Below are 21,022 nucleotides of genomic sequence, written 5' to 3'. Positions count from 1 at the left end.
CCAGCCACAATCCTGCTCAGACTTCCCAAGTTGTGCAAGGACTTTGATGCGGCTCATTCCGACCTTGGAATGGAAGCCTGAAGTCATCTGCCACCCGGCCTTTGGCAGCCACAGCCTCCAAGCACACCTAGTTTCAGTCTGCAAGACCATGCTACTCCATTTGGAGGGAGAAATCATCATCATCATCTCCTCCATTGGAGGTCCATAACATCGGACAAGTGGGCTTGCAGATTATTCAGGAGAGCTATTCTCTGCCATAACTTACTTTTCCTCCTCCTATTAGGCCACTTCAAGAACGGCTGGCGGAGGATTATCTGACTTTACTACAAGAGGAAGTTACAGCTCTCCTGGCCAAGTGGGCTACAGAGAGGGTTTCGGTTTCAGAAGTAGGCATAGGTTGTTATTCCCACTACTTTCTGATTTCAAAGAAGAACAAAGGGTTACAATCCATTTAAGATCTTTGGACCGTCAGTCGCTTCCTCAAAAAGGGGACGTTCAAGATGCTCACATTGGCTCAGGTCTTGTCTGCCCTAGACCAAGGAGACTGTCTGGTAGCAATGGACCTGCAGGATGCCTATTTTCACATCCCCATCCTGCAGGGCCACAGCCGTCACCTGGGGTTCAGGGTAGGCCATGAGTACTTTCAGTTTACCATGCTACCTTTTGGCCTTACCAATGCCCCTCGGGTGTTCACCAAGGTGATTGCTGGCAGTGGTCACAGCTCATCTGTGCTGGTTAGGGGTATCAGTCCTCCCCTACCTTGACGACTGACTGTTGAAGGCATCCTTGCCCCAGGCTGTCATCTCTAACTTTCATATTACTGCGGACCTCCTGCATTCACTGGAATTCTGTCTAAATTTGCCAAAGTCACACCGGACTCCTTCTCAGACACTTCCTTTCATCAGAGCTGGTCTGGACACTGTGCAGTTTCAAGCTTATCCTCCTGAGCAGCGAGTTAAGCATATTCAGGTTATGATACAGATGTTTCAGCCTCTAACCTGGATTTCAGTATGACTGACTCTGAGGCGGAGCATTTTTCTTTCTGCCGCCACTGCCAAGAGTCATTACACGCAGCAAGGAAGGAGCGGGGATACCTGTGACCTAACCGGGGGAAAACGCCAGAGACATTGCCGCGGCCGCGCTGGGACTACACATCCCAGCAGCCCCAGCGGCGCGGCGCAACTGGCGCTACAACATCGCACCAGGAGGCGCATTTAACCGGGACAGCCCGCTGAGGAGCAGGGAGCATTTTTCTTTCTGCCGCCACTGCCAAGAGTCACTACAAGCAGCAAGGAAGGAGCGGGGATACCTGTGATCTAAGCAAGGGAAAACGCCAGAGACATCGCCGCGGCCGCCCTGGGATTACACATCCCAGCAGCCCCAGCGGCGCGGCGCAACTGACGCTACAACATCGCGCCAGGAGGCGCATTTAACCGGGACAGCCCCCCGCGTCGCGGGACGAGCCGGGTGAAGCCCGGGCCAAGGGCGGGCCCGTTTAAGCCCGTTCAAGAACGGATAAGGACGGGACGGGCCACCCCATTAACATCCGATCCAGCTGCCCAAGGTCAGTGATACTGAATAAAAGTCTTGGTGTGTTACTACTTGAAGATAAAGTGTGTAAAGTAGTAATCCGACCGCAGTAAGCATGATCACCTCACCAAATGCAGTTTCAAATGGCAGGAAATCTACGGGAGGCACATTATTGGGGACATTGGACAATTTTCTTATCAGGGTATCGACAGTTTTGGCCAAGGATATTGAACTCGAAGAAAAGAGACTATCCCTGGACATTCTCTTTGATAAGAGATCGTCTTTGGGAAATCTGGCAAGGGCTACATCACCATTACACCAACAGGCCGATTCCGAGGGTACACTTCCGCCATCGGGGGTGGTGGAGGGAAGCTTATCACCACAACCAGTGACTATTCATGAAGCAAGTATGATCTCCCCTAGGGGTATGGCCTCACATAGCGTTGCAAGAAGAGTCCCCTCCTCTAATATCAAAACTTGCTCAGCTAGCAATGCAAAATCTGGGGTTGCTCAGCTTGAGGGGGGAGCACTAGCAAAAAGAAAACGTCCCGGGGCACCATTGCAGGCGGGGGGGAGGAAAGCGAAAATTGCTAAAAATGCCGCATTGACTGAAGACCCTGTGGTTATGTCATTTACTAGCCCTACTCGGCCTGTATTACTTGCTAAAGAAGGGCACAGTGGTCAACAAGTAAATGTGAGGGAGGGAGCACATCCTGATCTGGGGCCATTGTTTTGGAAAAGACTGGAGGGAACCTTCAAGAAGTTGTGTCATCCAATATATGATCGGCTGGACTCTATTGAAAACAGACTGGTGTGTCTGGAACTCTCGCTAGCATCAGTCCAAAAGCAGGTGGGATTACGGTACAGTGCACCAATCTGCCAGCAGAAAACAACAATAGTTCAAAGTTCAACCGAACCTACTAGTATTGGTGCACTAAGGGGGGGGGGGCAACTCTGCTGAGTCAGCTACTGTGTCGCCCCTTGCAGAACCCCAGCCTCCTATATTGACAGGGGCTGGGAATATAGTTGTGGGTGAAGGGATGCCCCAGGTTGTCGGGGGCAGACCGGCAGATAAATTCCCCAAATCGTCATCTCTGCCTATGACACGTAATCTGGCTACCCTACCTACCATTGATCTTCCTCCCGAATCAGCCCCACTTGTGGTAGTTTTGGTGGGTGTACCCCCTCTGGCCCAGGAGAAGCGGGAGTCATATGCTGACCTTAAAAATAAGTGCACCTTCTGGCTAAATAGGTATCGACCTCTGCCGATCAACATAAGTGCAGAAATTTTGTTTGCCAGGAGAGTGAACTGGTTAGGAAGGAGCTCCAAGTCAGTGGCAGGGGACTGTGTCATTATTAACTTTAGAGACTGGAGGTGTGTTAATCACATCTGTGACTGGCCTCAAAATGACCGGTCCCCGGGGATACAAGCATTCCCCCTATCCTATTTTTATGGCCCTCCCGTTTCCATGGAGAGGGATACTTTTTCATTGGGAAAGGTATCTAATCCTTGCCCGCAGGGGAATATAATGCTGTACAACAGGTTTGATGCTTTGTCGGGGTTGGGAGATTGCGACTGACGGTATGTGCCCCAAAGTCCCGTCTTGAGTGGCATAGCCCCAGGAAATGGGGGAGAAGTAGATAGGAAGGTAGGGCAAGTGACCATCCAGGAATGTAGGTATGATGGGAATGGTGGTCACAGGCAAACCAATTCATGTCTTGGTTATGTAGAGGTGGCTACAAGAGTGTGTCCATCGGCCATCCAGAGTAACGCATACCAAGCCCCCGTGGTATCCCCTGTGTTGGGTGAATTCACTTGTGGATCTGATGGGTCAGTATGCCAGACATGAATTATCTCATGGAATGTTGCAGGTTTGGGGCCAAAACTTAATTCACCTGCTTGGATGGAATTTATTGATACATTTGATATTTGTCTACTACAGGAGACTTGGGCGGTTGAACCCGTGTTTAAAGTGGGTTACTTGAATTTTTTTCTCCCTGCAGTTAAAAAACAACCGGGCCGTCCCATGGATGGATTAGTGGTTTGGGTTAGGCAGAGCCTTAAGTGCCACAGCCAATTACTCCCTGTAACGAATAGGGATATCCTCACTGTTAGGCTTAGCTTTCCATCAAACTTAAACATAGATATCTTTAATGTTTATGCCAGGGGCCTCCCAGGAGGTAGGAGATCTGAGGTTGTAAACGCTTTGTATGCTGTGCTTCAGGCCTCCCCAGCAAATGTCCTACCGCTAATAGCAGGAGACTTTAACACCACTTTCGAGCCATTTGGCTCTGATGATACGCACCTAACAGATGATGAGGACCGTAGATGGTGAGTCCCTCAACTGGATATTAACCCTATAAGAAAATGGACAGAGGCTGCAATCCAACTGAAGGGCCTCTGCATGGGGCACCAGTTGAGGGCTGCCAATGGTCGAACTCTGTCGGATAGGATGGCCAAGAAAACATTCGATAATGGTGTTAGGGCAAGTAATATAGATTATTTACTTGTCCCCCTTAAGTTGTGGTACACTCTACGTGACATGGAGGTAATGGCTCGTATTGAGAGTGACCACAATCCCATTGCCGCGGCGTTCAACCTGGGCTTAAATAAAGTCGACGAAATGCCCAAGGGACCTATTTCACCTGACTTACTAATAACAAACGATGAGCCTCACCTTAAGTGGTGCCAGGTTGTAGAACACCAGAATATCATGACAGACATTGAGTTAGATCTGGAAGGTGTGTTAGCTACTATGGAGGTAGATACAACGCATGGGCCCTTGCATAAAGCTTTTATGGATGCCCATGATAGCTTCTTTACCAAATTAAAAACGTACTTCTGTAAACCTTGCCAAGGTAAAAGAGTCCAAAAACGAAAAATGGAGAGTTGGTATGACAGCTCTTGTCGACAAGCCAGGGGTGAGTTGTCTCAAGCACTAAAAACAAAAGATTTTAGCAAAATAAAGGTGGCAAGAACTAATTATAGGCATAAACAGTTCATCGCCAAAAAAGCTTGGGAAGCGAGTAGGTGGCAGGACCTTAAAGATGCATGTGACTCCAAGAATCAAACAATTTTTGGGAATCTTTTTAAATGGGACAGGGATGGGCATCGTGAGAGCCCACATAATAATGTTGCTCAAAGCTCATGGGTTGAGTATTTTAAACCACAATACGCTAGTAGTGAAGCTGGCAAAAGTGAGGGGACTTACGTCCATACTTTCTACAAGGAAGCCGCCTTCACTGGAAGAGATGTTGATAGCGCGTTAAGTTCGGTGACAGAGGGTCGCGCTCCAGGTATGGACTGTGTTCCCGCCGATCTATTTTTAAACAATAAAAATAGATGGCGGTTCTATATTATGTACCTGGCAAACGCCATAGCCCAAGGGATGGAAGTTCTCCACTCGTGGAAAGGCGCCGAAATAGTGCCGGTTTATAAAAAAGGGGACAAGTCGTTAGCAGGCAATTATAGGCCTATTAGCCTGATCGACTGCATCCAAAAAATTATGGGCCGGTTGGTATTGGGGAAAATCCAGACCTGGATGGATAATGATAACATCTTGAGTCACCTCCAGGCTGGGTTTCGACCCAAGACGAGTACTATAGACCAGGTCTTCTGGTTCATTATCCTATATTGGCGCACCGTGGTTCTGGAGAAGGGTACCCTATATACCGTTTTTGTAGATCTAAGGGCGGCTTTTGACCTAGTTCCCCGGAACAAACTGTGGCGAGTTCTGGAGGAGCTAGGGATGGCCCCTGAATTGTTGAGTCTGATCGTTCGCTTACATGAGGATATGTTCGCTCGGGTTCGGTGGGGTCGCCAGGGAGAGGTTACGGAACCCTTCCCTGTTGAGCGGGGAGTGAGGCACGGTTGCGTTATGGCGCCTACCTTGTTCTTGTTCTTCGCGAACGGGGTGGCGAGTTTTCTCTCCTTGGTCCCGACCGATGCCCCTGCGATGTCTGGTGAGCGAGTTCCGATCTTCATGTTCGCGGACGACACCCTGATAATTTCAAAAACGCCAAGTGGGCTTCAGGGTGCCCTAAAGCGCTTTGAAGATTTATGTTTGGATCGGGGATTGGAAATAAATATAGCAAAAACAAAATTTATGGTCCTTACTGACCGTAAGCCCCCTGGGTCTGTTAAACCTTTTAGAGGGAGGATTTATATGAATGAATCCCCGCTAGAGCAGGTTGACGCCTTTACTTATCTGGGGGTTACCCTCCAGAGAAATCTGGGATGGACTAGCCAATTCGATTTAGCAGTGCTTAAACATCACCAGCAGGCAGGTATCCTTCTTAAAAGGTTTAACTCCTCTGTATCAAAACCCATTAGCCCTTCATTAGAAATATATGGAATGAAGGTCCTAAGTTCGGCTCTCTATGGAGCTGAACTCTGGGGGTTTGAAAACCTAAGAAATTTGACACTAGCAGAAAATGAATTCCTGAGAAAAGCCACTAGCGTTCCGTTAAGCACCCCGTTGACACCATTAATGTTGGATCTTGGAAAACAAATTGTCCAAGACCTTGCTTCCCTACGCCCGCTTCTGTATTGGCGTAGGATATAGACCACAGAAGAACTCCAGCATTATGCAGGGGGTCTAAAGGAAATAATTGCCAAAGATCCCTCCCACAAAATCCATTGGCTTAAGGCCATAAGGTCCTTGTTATTTAACCTGGGAATGAGGGAACTTTGGGACGACCCTGCAAATGCTGTATTCCCCTCAAACAAAATTATGAAGGCAAAATATTGGGAGATGGTTAACCTCATAGTATTTACAAAGGGTCTTTCTTCACATCTTACAGGTCGCTTTCTGGAATTTAAGGCCCATTTTAAGCTGGAACGATATTGGGCTGCCATAGAAAAGCAGTATGACCGCAAACTCTACTTCCATCTTAGAGTAGGCTCCCTTCCAATAAGGTCATTTACAGCTAAATGGGAAGGTGAAAACGACAATGACAAATGTCCTAGGGGCCGGGACGAACAAGAGTCTATACGTTTTCTCTTTTTTTGTCCCCTCAATGTTGCTCCTAGACTGATGTGGGTTAAACCGATATGTAAACTAATTGGCACCCGCAGACATGAAGAAGCATTAAGAATCTTATGCACAGACCCTAGCCCCCCAATTGCTATAGCTGTGGCCAAGTTTTTAAAATGGGCATGGGTAATTCGGGCAAAAGAATTACGGCAAAGCAATATGAATTCTATTTGTTTAGCGTAGTTGTAAATATAGGGGATGTATCAGCTATTTGAGCTTTGTGTAAATTTCACCCTAGACTGTATATTTGATGAGTTTTATGGATTTTATATTTAAGGATACATGATATTCGATATTCGACAATAGTCCCTTGTAGTTTAATCCTTTCTTTAAATATTTATTGTATAAATTGTAATGATGTTTTTACTGGGAAATGTGTATTTTATGTGTTGCTTTTATGACTTAATTGTCGAATAAAGTGTATGAAATGACTCTGAGGCTTCTGGGTCTCATGGTCTCCTGCATTCTGTTGGTAAAACCCACCAGATGGTATATGCGGGCTCTGCAGTGGGACCTGAAGTTCCAGTGGGCGCAGCATCGGGGAAATCTCTCCGACATGGTCTAGATCTTGGAGGGAACTGCCAAAACTCTGCAGTGGTGATTGATGAACCACGATTTGGTCAGAGGCAGACTCTCTCCCTTCCCCAACCAGATCTCACAGTAGTGACAGATGCCTCACTCCTGGGATTGGGCGGCCATCTGGGCAAGCTGAAGATTAGGTGACACTGATCTCCGGCAGAATTGGGTCTCTACATCAATTTTACAAGAGGCCCTTGACAAAGAGTGCTTTCAAGTGGCTCTTGTAGTCCCTCCTCACCCACTCCCCCAGCTGTTCAATCAACAAAGAGAGCCCACTCTAGAACCAGCATCTCAGCTCCTTAAAACATCAGACATAAAACAGCTACACACCAGTCTTCTTGCAGATCCCCTCTGTGCCTCCATAGTCCAAGAGCTTCAGTGATATTCGGTTGGTGTGTTCTGCATTTTTTAATGGAGTTGTTTTATTATTGTTGTGGTTTCTAACAAAATTTCAGTCTCTTTAAAGTTACGCGAAGAGTGCTCCTAATTGTTCCAGCTGCGTCTCCTCCCACCCGTCCCCACCCTCCCAAAACCCCCATTGCTTTTGTTACATAGCTTCAGTTTCGGTGGCACTTACTTCCTCTGGTTTGTGTTACGTCATGATTTAGACTTTCCCGCACCAACATGAGCCCAAATATATTTAGTGAATTTTTCAGGGGTGTGTTTTATAAGTAGAGTAGGTGGATCTGAATACCTTCAGCAATTGTTCATGGGGTTTTACTTTAATGTGACCGATATCTTACATATTGGATTTTTCCCTAGGTGTACATCACAAGACTTAGAGGAGAGAGGCTGTTTGCACCAGGGAAGGCTTTAATAAATGTACAACTAATCTTTCTCAATGGAGCCTGCTTGTGCCCCTTTTCTTAGTTTTATTTTAAACATAGCCATCTGAAAAGGCATATCTTTCTTCAGCTGCACAAAACATTTGCACATCTTTTGTAAAGATACCCTTCTTTGGTGAGTCCATTTAATTTGTGAATCTGCCTTTTGAGGAACAAAGTACAAAACCGCATTTCAGTCTCAGCCAAACAAATGGTAATCTTGGGCAATTTACACTGTTTATGACCTATTAACTATCAAGCACAGGATACGATCTTTTCCCAGTAACACAATTTAACAATGCTTGGTTTTGATGTGTAAAGCATATGCCTGTAAAATGTGTGGCACTCATTTTGAAGAGTTGGAGAAGTTTAAATGCACTTTTTATGAAAGCTTTGTTGTGCTTTTTTGTTTGTTAGCGACACAATAATTATGTATTCCGTCTGCAACTGTGCCTTTTTTGGAACACATATATTACTGATTATAAACAATTTCCTAATTTGCCCTTGCAGGCTTTAGGGTCACTGTGAGAAGTTGGCCTGGTATATGATGTTCACTATTCTAGTGAGCACCTTGCACCAGTCCAAACGACCCTTATGGTGATTGGTTGTAAGTCAACCTTATAGACCAGCTATCCTAGGAGTAGCATGGACAAAAGCAGTCTTAGGCTAAACTCAAGAGAGCATGTGAAGCCAGCTGTTTTACCATATGCAATCCCTTTAATACCAAATGAAAAGACACCACACAAGTTATATATTATAAAATATATGTATTTATTACTAGAATAATCCTATGTACTCTTTATGAGGGCAGAAGCACAAGCGTTAAACAAAGAACTTCATATAACATACAAAAGTTGCACAAATATGGATAGGCCCTGGTGGCCCCTAAAACCATATACTAAAATAGTGGTATAAGAACCACGTCACGAACAATGGTAAGGCCTAGGGCCTTGCGTATCGCTGCGGCTACACTGGACTAACAGAAGTTAGGACGGGGCGGCCCACAGGATGCGGGTGCAGTGTCTGAATGCACACGCGTGCACCAATAGAAGTCAATGGTGCGTAGAAGTTAGAAAGTTGCAGATTTGGAAGGCTTCCGACAGGACTAGAACTTAATCACTTAAAACTAGGACACTAGGGATGTAAATCTCTACAGGAGCACCGTAGTAGTTGCGTTACCTCACCCACAGGAAGCGGGTGCATAGGTGCCAAAGTGTGTCGGGTTTCGTCGTGGAGTTCTATGGAGCCTTAGAGAAAAGATGCTGCAGGCGACCAGGAGAGAAGAGTCCGGTTGGATCCAAGGGTGGATCGAAGATGTAGAGTACCTGAAAGCAGAGGGGACAGACTCTGGGTCACTAGCCAGTGACCAGAGTGGAACCAGGAAGGAACCAGGCGATGTCGGGCGCAATCAGGTGGTTGTCGGGAAGCTTGTCTCCGCTGCCACGTGAACCAGGAGGTATCGACGATGACCAGGAGCTGGGCACGGGCTGTCCCACGAGGGCTCTTGCTGTCGGCGGTGTTGGCTTCCGGATTGGAGTCAACAGGCCTTGGCAAATGCAACCCACGCTGAAATCAAAGATGGCTTCTGGATCAGACCAGCAAGGTCTGATGGGCTGCTCCTTTTCAGGGGAGCAAGGGCCAGTCTGGAGCAACCAGACCAGCATTGTAGATTTTGGGTTTCGTCGTCACAGAGGCCACAGGCCACAAGCCAACGGGCAAGTGACCGGAAAGACGCATCAAGCAGGAAAATGTCAAAGGGATCCACGCAGCACTCGGTGAGTGTGGAGAGGTGATCTTCGGTGCAAAAGCTGCTTGGGGCTGGGGCTTCTCAATCCCCAATTCACAGCTTCGAGGGTGTCTCGGGAGTTGCACAGGAAGCACTTCGCTGGCTTTCCAAGATGGCCAGTCCCACGTCTCACGTCGCCTCCATGGGTCTCAGCTTTGCTGTGGCTGTGGATCAGGCTGTTGGATGTCTGGGAGTCTGGTTCTTGTCAGTCTCTGTCGCTCGAGCTCCGGCGGGAGCAGCAACAAAGCAAACCTTGGAGCGCTTGATGGTGCCTGCTTGCACAGGGTGGTCACTCCTTGACCACAAGGGAGATTCTTCAGTCTTCTACGTCGAGTAGGAAGTCGAAGGGTCCAGAGTTCCGTTTCAAAGTTTCAGTCAGGATTATCTAAAGTCTATGGACACAGCTCCTACCTTTATTCCAAATCAAGGGGCTGGATTACGTGCTAGGTCCCTCCTATGGGTGGGACCCAGGAAGGGGGTGGTTGCACCCCTTTCCCGTTGTCCAGTTTCGCGCCAGAGCTGGGGCTGGAGTGCCCCAGCACCGGTTTGAACTGGGCTATGCATGGGACACCTTGTGTGCCCCAGGCAGTGTCTATTTTCACTCAGCCCTCCCTGCCCCAATCCACTATCTCCTGTCTGGGGTGGTGTTAGCACCTCCCTGTGACACAAAACCTTTTGTCCAGGCCTCCCCTGCCGGAGTTTTTGTCAGCAGCAGGAGGCCAGACTTGTGTCTGTGGCAGCAGCATCCGTTTTGTGATGCTGAGGCTCTGGTTAGTTTTAACCGCGTTTACTGTTAGCAACATGTCTTCTTCCTCTAGAAGGGTGGAATGCTACCCCCGTCGCCAGAATTGGCGAGGGAGTAGTATTCCAAAGCGTATGACACCTTTCGATAAAGCCAAACCAAAGATAGCATCTAACCGTGAGGATTATAATGCACTTAAGAGTATATGGTATGGCAATACCCTGGAACAGCTATAAGGACATGGTTCCGAAAGCTGCAGACAGGCTCAGCTCATGCTAGAGCACCATCTCACATAAAACCAAGCACTCTGCCTCCAGGATTGTTAAGACCTGCCATAGGAGTGACTTATAGGTGCATATGTGTCCAAATATAGGGTTAGACATAGGTATACTATATCTAAGCAAGGGGTGATTACACGACCTTGCCCCAGCTGAGTGATCAGCCAGTTGTGTCAGTTTGGATGGCCAGCCAGGGGTGGCAAAAGATATGCTGCAGCCCCTGGTAGGCCTTGGATGCACCTAGGCCCTGGGTACCTATAGTACACTGTACAGGGGCTCATAAGGTGATCCAACATCCAATTAGGTATGTACCTAAGGTACATGGAGTCCATTTTACAGAGAGAGCAGATAGCCTGGGGCCCTGATTAGCAGGATCCCCGGCCAACTAAGTCGAAAACCAGCTAAACACAAGGCAAAAATCTGGGGTAACCATAGTCAGATATCCATCCTCCTACAGTCACGATTTCAATTGTGCAGCAGGTGCAGTGGCACAAGGGCCAACAGGTTTAGGAAACCATTGAGCACTGATTATTGCAATATTTTACGTTTCATGTTAAGTTACCTTGCAGGCGCTTGGGTCATGATTTGAATGGTGCAGCAGGTGCAGTGGCAAAGGGGGCAAAAGCTCTTGGAAACCCACTGAACACCAATTATTGCTATATTTTACAACTAAACAAGCTGTCACAAGTGCATTTACCTTACAGGCACCATGGTCATGATTTGAATGGTGCAGCAGGTGCAGTGACACGGGGGGCAAAAGCTCTCGGAAACCCACTGAACACCATTTATTGCTATATTTCACTACTGAACAAGGAGTCAAATGTGCAATTACCTTGAAGGCACTAAGGCCATGATTTGAATGGTGCAGCAGGTGCAGTGTCACAGGGGCCAAGAGCTCTAGGATTATTGCTGTATTTTACTGCTAATTAAGCAGTCACAAGTGAAGTTACCTTGCAGGCACTAGGGTCATGATGTGAATGATGCAGGAGGTGCTGTGGCACAGGGGCCAAAAGGTCTAGGAAACGCACTGAACAACGAGCAGCCAGGAGTGCTTTTTTGGTTCTTTTGTAACCAATGCACCCAAAGTAACACATTGCCTAAAACATCACTGGAAAAAAGCCGTAACCTATTGGACTATTCTTTCTACCTACAAATTATGTAACATTCAGAGAATTTGTATGGCACCTTTTCACAATTTTTGTATGGTCCTAAAATGCTTCTGAATCTGAACACACTAACACCTTGGCAAGGGCATTCTCCATTCTATTACATTAGCACTTCAGCCGTTGTAATCACTATATAAATACTTATAACTTACAATATGACATTCCATACCACGTTTTAGCAAAGCCAATAGGTTTCGCCTATGTGAGATCTGTTGGCTTTGTCAATTTTTTTAGCCATATTATACGGCAGTGCTAGCTTCAGTGCAGCATAACTGAAAATAGAAAAAGCTCTATAATACAGACAATGCTGGCTGTGTCATACAGTTGTTATACATTAATTTCACCCATTTGCCACATAGTTGAAAAATATTAGCAAAGACAATAAATCTCACATGGTCAAGACCTATTGGCTTTTTCAAAGCTTGTTGTAATGACTGCTACAGTCAGAGCCAAATGCAAGCTCATCAGTCTTACACTGGCAATAAAACAGACACACCAATTTTGTAACTTTATATATATATATATATTTTATTTCCTGCTGAAGCAGGAAGAGGCAAACTTCGCTTGTTTGTTTTATTTTCTATCCTACCACAGTTATCATTCACAAGCTTTGCATCAAGGCACACTTTCCCTAAATAAAAAATATACTTTAGTTAAGCTACCTAAATGTTTTCAGCTAAAAATATGGAGACATTTGTTTCATTTATCATAGCGCTTTCTTTTTTTACTTTAAGCCTTATTTTGCTGCTTTGCAAGTTAATATCCTCAGGCATACATTCTAAGCCTGCTAATTTAGACTGGAAATTCATGATTCTTACAGAAAACAATTGTTCAATATTTTCTTTTTTCCCCCCAAAAGCGTTCGTTACTTGGATTCTTTTCACCTTAATATCTCTGGGGTGTTCACACATGCTGACTTGTTAAATAACCCTCTACTACTCACATTTGCTCATTAAGCATACCCAGAAGCTTGGTCAAAGGTCTTGTTGTTATGGTTGGCAGTGGCATGCTATAAGACAAAATGGCCCAACCTGTTATAATCGTATATGAGTACATGTGGCCCGTCTACAATGTTTTGTTATTGGACCATTGCAGTGGAAGACCCAACAAAGCTTGGCTGCCCACAACTTGTGTTCTTTGCCATATGTTTATTTGCAGTTCATTTGCCATCCCTTAGGAAGCACACTAGATTGATGCACAAAATGTTATGCTTAAGCTTCTGAAACGTGAGCATCTCACAGACATAGAGCTGATTACTCTGAATTAATTTACAGTTGTCTCAGCTTAGTTTAAGATCTGTTGTCCCAAATTACTTTGTGCATGTCATTTCGGCTTCTCCTTAATATTCCTTTATTTGCAGTGATAACACTCGAGTTTACGGCTTCATAGAATTCCACATGATGCCACAAAATTCAGCACCTCATCCAGTGCTTAGTTTGGAGAAAAAATAAGTGCCAGGGCTCTCATCAGGAGGCCACTGCAGCTTGCACCACATGCTGTCAATGATAGTAACAACACAACTGCTAACCATCACACTTCTAGAAGTGTGACAATTGTGACCATTTCAGGTCCGCAACGCTATAAGAACAGCTTGGGTGGCAGGTAATAGTGATTTTAAATGTATATTGAATTAATAATTAACTGTTGTTGGGTCATAGCTAAATTAGGTAGACAGTGCCACCTTGTGGCAGACTGTTACAAGCGACGGTGTTGACAATTAGCTGCCGGTATCGAACAACACGGAAACCACCGGCTCAAATTAAGCATTGACCACAGCACATAATTCCACTCCACTACATGCCACTCCATGACACACGACACTACTCCACATAATTCCACTCCATAGCACACAATTCCACTCCAAATAATTTCATTACATTCACTACCACATAATTACTTACCGCATAATTTTAATGCACACCATGCCACATAATTCCACTTCATATAACTCCACTCAACCCCACGCCACACAATTCTACAATTCCACTCAAGCCCACATAATTCCACACCATATACATCCACTTCACAACACATAGCTAAAAGACATTATCCTTGCTAACGCCTATATCTCTCAGATTGCCGAGACCTATTGGCTTTGCCAATGCTTGTTTTTAATTTACTAGAGATTTCACAAATGCTGTGCAAGCAACACTAAAAAAGGCAGTGGCGTAATGATTGGTCTGAGCAACCGTGATTTGGTACTCAGCCACTGAATGTGGGCCTGGGTATGTTCTCCACGCAGGCTGTAATATGGAGAACATGCAAAGTGCGCATGAATATTTGGCTAGCCCGAGAGGGCGGTCAATCATTCATGCAAACTTACATAGTGCCCACCACTTCTCGCCCTGCTCTGAGAGCAAGGCAGATCCGCCCGCCCTGTGGAGACTCCGCAGCCGTAACAAATACAATTTTAAAAACGTAGAGCTATTATCATTTTATTTTTCCCTTTTTTCACTCTGAAAAGCAGTGGGGCGGCACTCCTCTGTCATAGCGGAGGAGCCGCCACTGTAAAAAGGGGAACGAGAATTCTGACGTTTGAAAATGAGGGGGTTGCACCATTATGGTAAATCAATAAACATGAGCGAACACTTAACTCATGAAGTCTGTGAAAGAAAGCGCAAGTCTCTGCAATACAAAGTGCAGAGAAAAATGCAGTCATGCAGCGTATTCATATCAAGAGATTTAGAGGAAGGAATGAGGTTGGTAATAAAAGAACTGTTGGAAGGGGTCAAAGGAAAAAGTGGAAGGTCATCTGGGGATGTAGGGCAAAGGGGCAGCCATCTTGTAGTTGTGTAAGAAGTATTGAATATAGTAGTCTGTGGGGCAAAATCTATCAATCTTGTGCCGTGATTTATAGAAGTACACAATTAGTTAATAGATTAATATAAAGTATGTTGCATGGCACATTGTTTACATGTGCAATGGTGTGAGATGTAAGAAAATTCTGAAACGGTCATACAAGCAGGGAAAAGCAGCGGCCATGTTGGGATAAACCTGTAGTAAGAATATGAAAAATACCACGAAAGCTAAATGGGCTAAATGTACCATATAATTATCATTTGTTATATATTTCTGGTATCAGCATAGAAAAAGAAGTCAGGGAAACCGGTCCATTTCTGGAGAAAGTGATGTTGTTGATGCCGCCTTCTTGAAGTATACTCGATTTACTTTCCTGTAGGGTATTTTCTATGACTTGTTGTCAATTTCATGTTGAGGTGATTCAGACCCCTGAAAGACTTCCATGCATAATTTTAGCCGGTATTTTTCATTGTATATTTCGTTTTAGCATTTTTGTTTGGCCTTTTATTTTAATGTTTGAGCGAATTTAGCGGTGTGATTGCCAGAGGAAGTTTTAACCCTAATTATCTTGTCTCTCCCTCTCTGTTTCTATCCCTGGCTATATTGCTGCACTTTTTTCATTCAGAGTTATTTTTTTGTTTTCTTGACAGAGATTAACCACACTCCTCCATGGACGGCAAAACTTTCTACACATATAATTCCTCAATATGCTATAGCGGTTCTTCAATCCAATCTGTGGCCTGGTGCCTTTGCCTTCGCTTCTGGCAAGTAAGTAGCTGCTCATGAAATGCAGAATGGATGGGTTGTATGTTATTACAACGAATTTGTTGCAACGCATGCCTTTACCACGCATGCGTTACAACGGAATGCTATATCAATGAACAACCTTTTCCTCTAATTGTTCGTGGTGACGTCATACGTCGTTAAGAGGAAACGGGTTTCTTTCCGTTTCCTCTTAACGACGCCGAGAGACTTTAGGTGAGTTTCTTTTTATTTGGGGGGGAGACCCCCCAAGCCCCCTTTTTTAATGTTAGCCTTTACCACACATGCCTTTACTACGTACCTCGTAGTAAAGGTATGCGTGGTAAAGGCTTTCATGGTAACCACGCATGCGTTGTAATGCATGCGTGGTTAATGTTTACGTGGAAACGGCCGCGTTGTAGTGGCCGTTTCCCGAATGGATGTAGTAAATCGATGTATTTAAACAGGGGCAACACAAAATAAGAAGTTACTCCACAGACCAATGGCATTGTACCCAAAGCACAAACGGTTTGAAGAGTTGCTGAGCCATTGAGTGAACAAGCTCAGTAAGCAAACAGGCCTTTGTAAGGGATGGTTGCAGGGTAAGTAACCTTGCTAAGATTAGTTTGAAGAAATGGAGCGAAGGGTAAGTGCTGAACAGTGCTGTTTGAGTGTTGGCATCGCCTGGTGGGATTACCTCTGATGGCACCCTCCAAGTGACCGCCTACACCACTGATTCCTTCACTAATCACCCTTCCGTGGTGCCCCTCCTGCCTCTCTCTCACATTTTTTTATGGCCCTACTCATCCTAATGTAGGGTGACATTGAGCTATACATCACATAGATATTATACAGAGGTAATGATTTATACAAGTGTGCAAATCAATGTATGGGAAATGTTACCTAAGACACAACCCACAATTGCTGAACACATTATACAAGGGGAAGAGAATCTCTCCTTCAATAGTACCGACCTCTGTGAAATTACCATTACTTAATGGAATATTGCTGGTCTTGCTAACAGAATTGATTTAGAGGACTGGGTAAAATATGTCAAAAAAGCCCAGATAGTATGTATTCAAGAAACGTGGTCGACTAAATCAATAGATTTCGATGGGTTTGTGTAATTTTGTATCGTTGCTAAACCTTCAAATCTGTGTAGGGCCAAGGGGGGCTTTCTTGCACTAATCTCTAACAGCTTTGCACCAAGAGTCAAAAAAGGTTTCTTAATTTGTCCCTATTACCAATTTTTTTTGTTCACATCAGAAGGTAACATGGACATTTTAATAATTCATTTTTACAATAACGTCTTGGACTCCACAAGGGCTGATGTGTTCAAAGCCCTTCAATTACAATCTGAAAATAGCAGATCCTTGCAGCCCTAATAGCCATCTTTAGCCTTCAACCTTCATAGGGAGAGGCTGTAATAGTAACATCGACCACTTCCTTTCCTCGTGTAGTGACAGACATATTCTACAGGAATCATAGGTGGTGGCAAACTGTATAAGTGGCCTTAATCCCCTTATAAATAACTCAGGGATAATTTGCACATAACTCCTGATACAGGTAAAACCAACAATATTATTCCAGCTGGTCTGAAAGGCATAAAAATAAAATGGGCTGGTGTTGATCCGTCCAGCTTTTTAAATGACCTGGTAGCTAGGAACTTGGAATCCTTCATGTTAGGCCTGGCACCAAAAAACAACTATGTTGAAACTCTGGAAGCCCATATTTCCATAGCTAAGTAAATCAACTAAATACTGACAGTGAGGTCAAATGGACAACAGAGGGATATTAAAGGCTAGTTTAACCACCCATGCACTCAAGCACGTAGTGACCTCATTAAAATATTTCTCCTGAGTCATATGGATCCATGGCAGTTCGGAAAGCTATACTTGATTAAAAAAAGGCAATAAGCAACAGAAAGAAAAAACTGCAAGCGAAAGCGTGGGGTAACTTAGTACAAGCTGCAGAGACCAGGGACAGCACAATGTTCTTGTATTGACTCCCCACTGTTCACCAAGGGGCTAGGACCTGACTTGGAATCTTCAATCACTCCTGCACAATGGGTGGACCATTTTGGTACAGTTTTTCTTATACCAGAAACGCAGGAGAACAGATTAGGACTTTCTGTGTTTATTCCGCTAACAAATGTGGTTTTTACCTTGCAGGAGGAGGTAGTAAGGGCATTGAGAAAGCCCTAAGAGGGAAGGCACCCCATCCCCAACAGGACCCAATAGACACTTATAGGTCTGAATTTCTCCTCTGGTCCCCGCTCATGACTAAGATATTAAATGCAGCAGGAGCAGGAAATGTACCCCCATCCTGGCCCAACTCACTGATTATTCCAATTTTCAAGAAGGGCTTAAAGAATGTCCCAAAATGTTACCGATCCATCTCTCTACTTTACTCTTCTGCCAAATTAGTGGGGAGGGTCCTACTAGAGAGATTGGAAAATCTGGGCTGAAGAAAACTAAATCCTAACAAACACCCAATAAGGGTTCAGTAAAGGCTTGGGGACGGTTGATCAGTCTCTCATCCTAAACCTACTGATGGGTATATACACCCTTGCCCAAAAGGGCTCTGTGCATTTGACTTGGTTTCCACAACAAACTATGGGTGTGTATGGAACAAAATCAGAGTGCTCAAAGAAATAAACTCTCTCCTTGCATACATGTACAGTAACTTAACTGCCAAAGTCTGCTTTGGGACGAAGGAAGAACTAACCCCATCTTTTAATATAGGGAGAGGGGTTCTGGAGGGATGCATGCTAGTGCCCTTCCTCTTCTCTCTATATATAAATGGTGTAGACGACAAACTGCAGTCGGTAGGAGCAGAGACCCCTAGAGTCGGTAAGCGGCAAATACCTATAGTTTTATATACCAACGATGCGGCCATTCTGGCATTAACCCCAAAAGCCTGCAAAACCTAAATCTGAATAGTAACCTAGCAAACACTTTTACCATGAGTTGTGGCCAAACAAGGGAAAAGACTAACACCTTTTACATCAATTGGAGTAAAATAAAAAGTACAAAAACGTTTAACTGCCTAGGAATACAGTTCTCTTCAAAAGGGGACTGGAAGCATCACAGGGAAACATGCATTTCTAACCTGATCAGAAGTAATGAGGACATTTTAGGTTTGGGTTCAAGCTAGGTTCTACCAATCAGAGTGATGCTAATCCTATATAATGGCAAATCTGTCTCAGCAATAACAGGGGCGGCTCTAGGCTCATGGCGGCCCTGGGCAGGGAGCTTAGGTAGGGGGCCCTGGAAGAGGGGGTCCAGGCGGGGCGGAGCACGAAGGCCAGTGAAGAGGGGGGGGGTCAGGGTGTTTGGAAGTGGAACAGAGCCGGAGGCCACCAAATCCCTGCCAGGGGCCGCCACACAAATATGTATCCATCCTCAGAGGATTATTATATTAAGGATATATATTGGCGTGGTGGCCCCTGGGGTTTGGTGGCCCTGTGCAGGTGCACAGCTTGCACATGCCTAAGGCCGCCCCTGGCGATAACATACGTGTTACTTGACGAAAAAGCTCTTAACTCCTCATCAGGTGTAGTAAGCGCTATATAAATACAATTACCAGCTGGAATTTGTGGTGCGGGAATAATAGAACAATACAAACACAGGAAAAAAAGTTCCTTAGAAGACTCCTAGTGGTACCCCAATCAATATCAAACACCATCATCCATAGTGAGCTGGGAGTGAGTTTTATAATAGACGCATTAGAAATCAAACTGCTTTTATTATGGCAATCTGTATGGTCCAAAGAAGAGACCCACTTTCCTAGATTTATCTTAAAAGACTGTTGAGGTCTTGGCCAGGCTTGCAAAATCCTTTGGCTATGGTACATCAAGAACACTTTGAGGGGGCTTCGACAGACAGAGAGGGATCCCTGGGTACACCCGGTGGACATCTTTGGTCACACAAAAAGAGATCTTAAAAAGTATACACTTAAGGCTTGTCAAGAGAAAAGGGGTCCTGTCACACCACTATAAGGCATCTGTGGGAAGATATTTGGCACTGAATGACCATTCCAGATGTAAATTGTACCTAAGTTTAACCCATAACACTTACAACAGATATCTTTTAACACGCTTCCGTTTCCTCATTATTCAACGCATGATTTCTTTTCCAAGAAAGAAAGAGTGCAGCGCCTTGACCAGAGAATGTCCCTGCGATGACAGATCTGAACAGTCGACCCAGCACATAGCACTTTTCTGCAGATTTTATCTGACACATAGAAAGCCGTTTTTTTTTTTTGTTCAAATCTGTTTTTATTGTGAACACAGCGGTAAGCCTACAACCCCTCATCGGGGCCGGCCGCGCAGATAGAAACCAAGAATAGGAGTAGGTAGCCACGTGGGGTGGAATTCTTAAACACAGCGCCTTGCCTACAACCCCCAAGGGGCCGGCCGCGTGGCCTAAGGGAGTAGAAAGCAAGAGGTGGCCATGTGCTGGCAGTGTGCCTTAGTACGGGGGAGGCGCGTATGGAAAGGAGAGCAGCGGTGTCACATTAACAAAGGCCCAACAGGGGCCAAACTGCCCCAAAAAGGGGGACGAAAGCCAGAGTGGCAAGACAAGGAAAAAGAGAAAGTCGGAAGGGGAAAAGCAGGGGAGAGGTGGAGAGGGGTCAGGGAGGTGTATCTGCGGTCGCCCACAAGAGGCAGAAGACGGGGAAGTGACTATGAGCCTAGTCTACCTGGGTCGGCGGGGAGGAGGGCATCCTCGAACAATTGCAAAGCGCGAAGCCTGGGAGGCATGCGGCGGGCATATCTTATGGAGCACAGGTGACGCACGAGGGGTTCCCACACTGCCTTGAATCGCACCCCCCTTGATTGTATCCGTGCCGTGAGCAGCTCCATGGTCAGGACCTGCCAGAGGCGCACAAACCAGGAGGCTATCGGCGGTGCCTCAGTCCGCTTCCAATATAGTGCAATGAGTTGTTTGGCAGCGCCTAGCATGTGGAGGGTGAGGATCCAGTCGCTGCGCGTGAGTGCTTTAAGTGTGGGGGGTCGTATACCCAGCAATAGTGTGCAAACCTCCTCAGGGAGGGGAAAACCCAACACCTCTTTAATGTGACTGAGGACCTCCTTCCAAAAGACAGCCAGGGCAGGACACGACCACCAGATGTGTATGAAATCGCCAGTCGCAGTGCCGCACCTCCAGCACAGCGGTGAGGAGGCAGGGAACATTTTGCTCAGACGCAGGGGGGTGTAGTACCATTGTGTTAACATCTTGTATGCATTTTCCCTCTGCGGGATGCTGCGGTAGGATTTGGGGATGTCATTCCAGAGCCTAGACCACTGAGATGGCGTGATCTCAGTGCCAGTTGCCGTCTGCCACTGCCTTTGGTAGGGATGCGCAGGCGGAGTGATGGGATGCTGCAAGATGTTGTAGATTTGGGAGATGAGTCGTTTCAGTCCCCCGAGGGAGCGTGCCAACTTTTCAAATGGAGTGTGCGCCCTGGAGGCGGCCTGATGCATGTCATCTCCCGAAGTCCAGTGGCGCAGCTGCGCGTACTGCAGGCTAGCAGTCG

General features: G+C 45.8%; 1 protein-coding gene across 1 annotated transcript in view; it reads left to right on the top strand.

The window, feature by feature from the left end:
• Positions 1–21,022, top strand: part of RSPH6A (radial spoke head 6 homolog A) — a 273,085-nt gene that overhangs the window by 224,763 nt on the left and 27,300 nt on the right. The window contains exon 5 of the mRNA XM_078660911.1: positions 15,391–15,508. Within this exon, the coding sequence (XP_078517037.1) occupies positions 15,391–15,508 (118 nt within the window). The remainder of the gene's footprint in view (positions 1–15,390; positions 15,509–21,022) is intronic.

Source organism: Lissotriton helveticus, chromosome 9 (assembly GCF_964261635.1).
Source record: "Lissotriton helveticus chromosome 9, aLisHel1.1, whole genome shotgun sequence".
Taxonomy (NCBI): Eukaryota; Metazoa; Chordata; class Amphibia; order Caudata; family Salamandridae; genus Lissotriton; species Lissotriton helveticus.
Note: the sequence above shows the minus strand (reverse complement) of the source record. Positions and strands in the feature narration are given on the sequence as shown.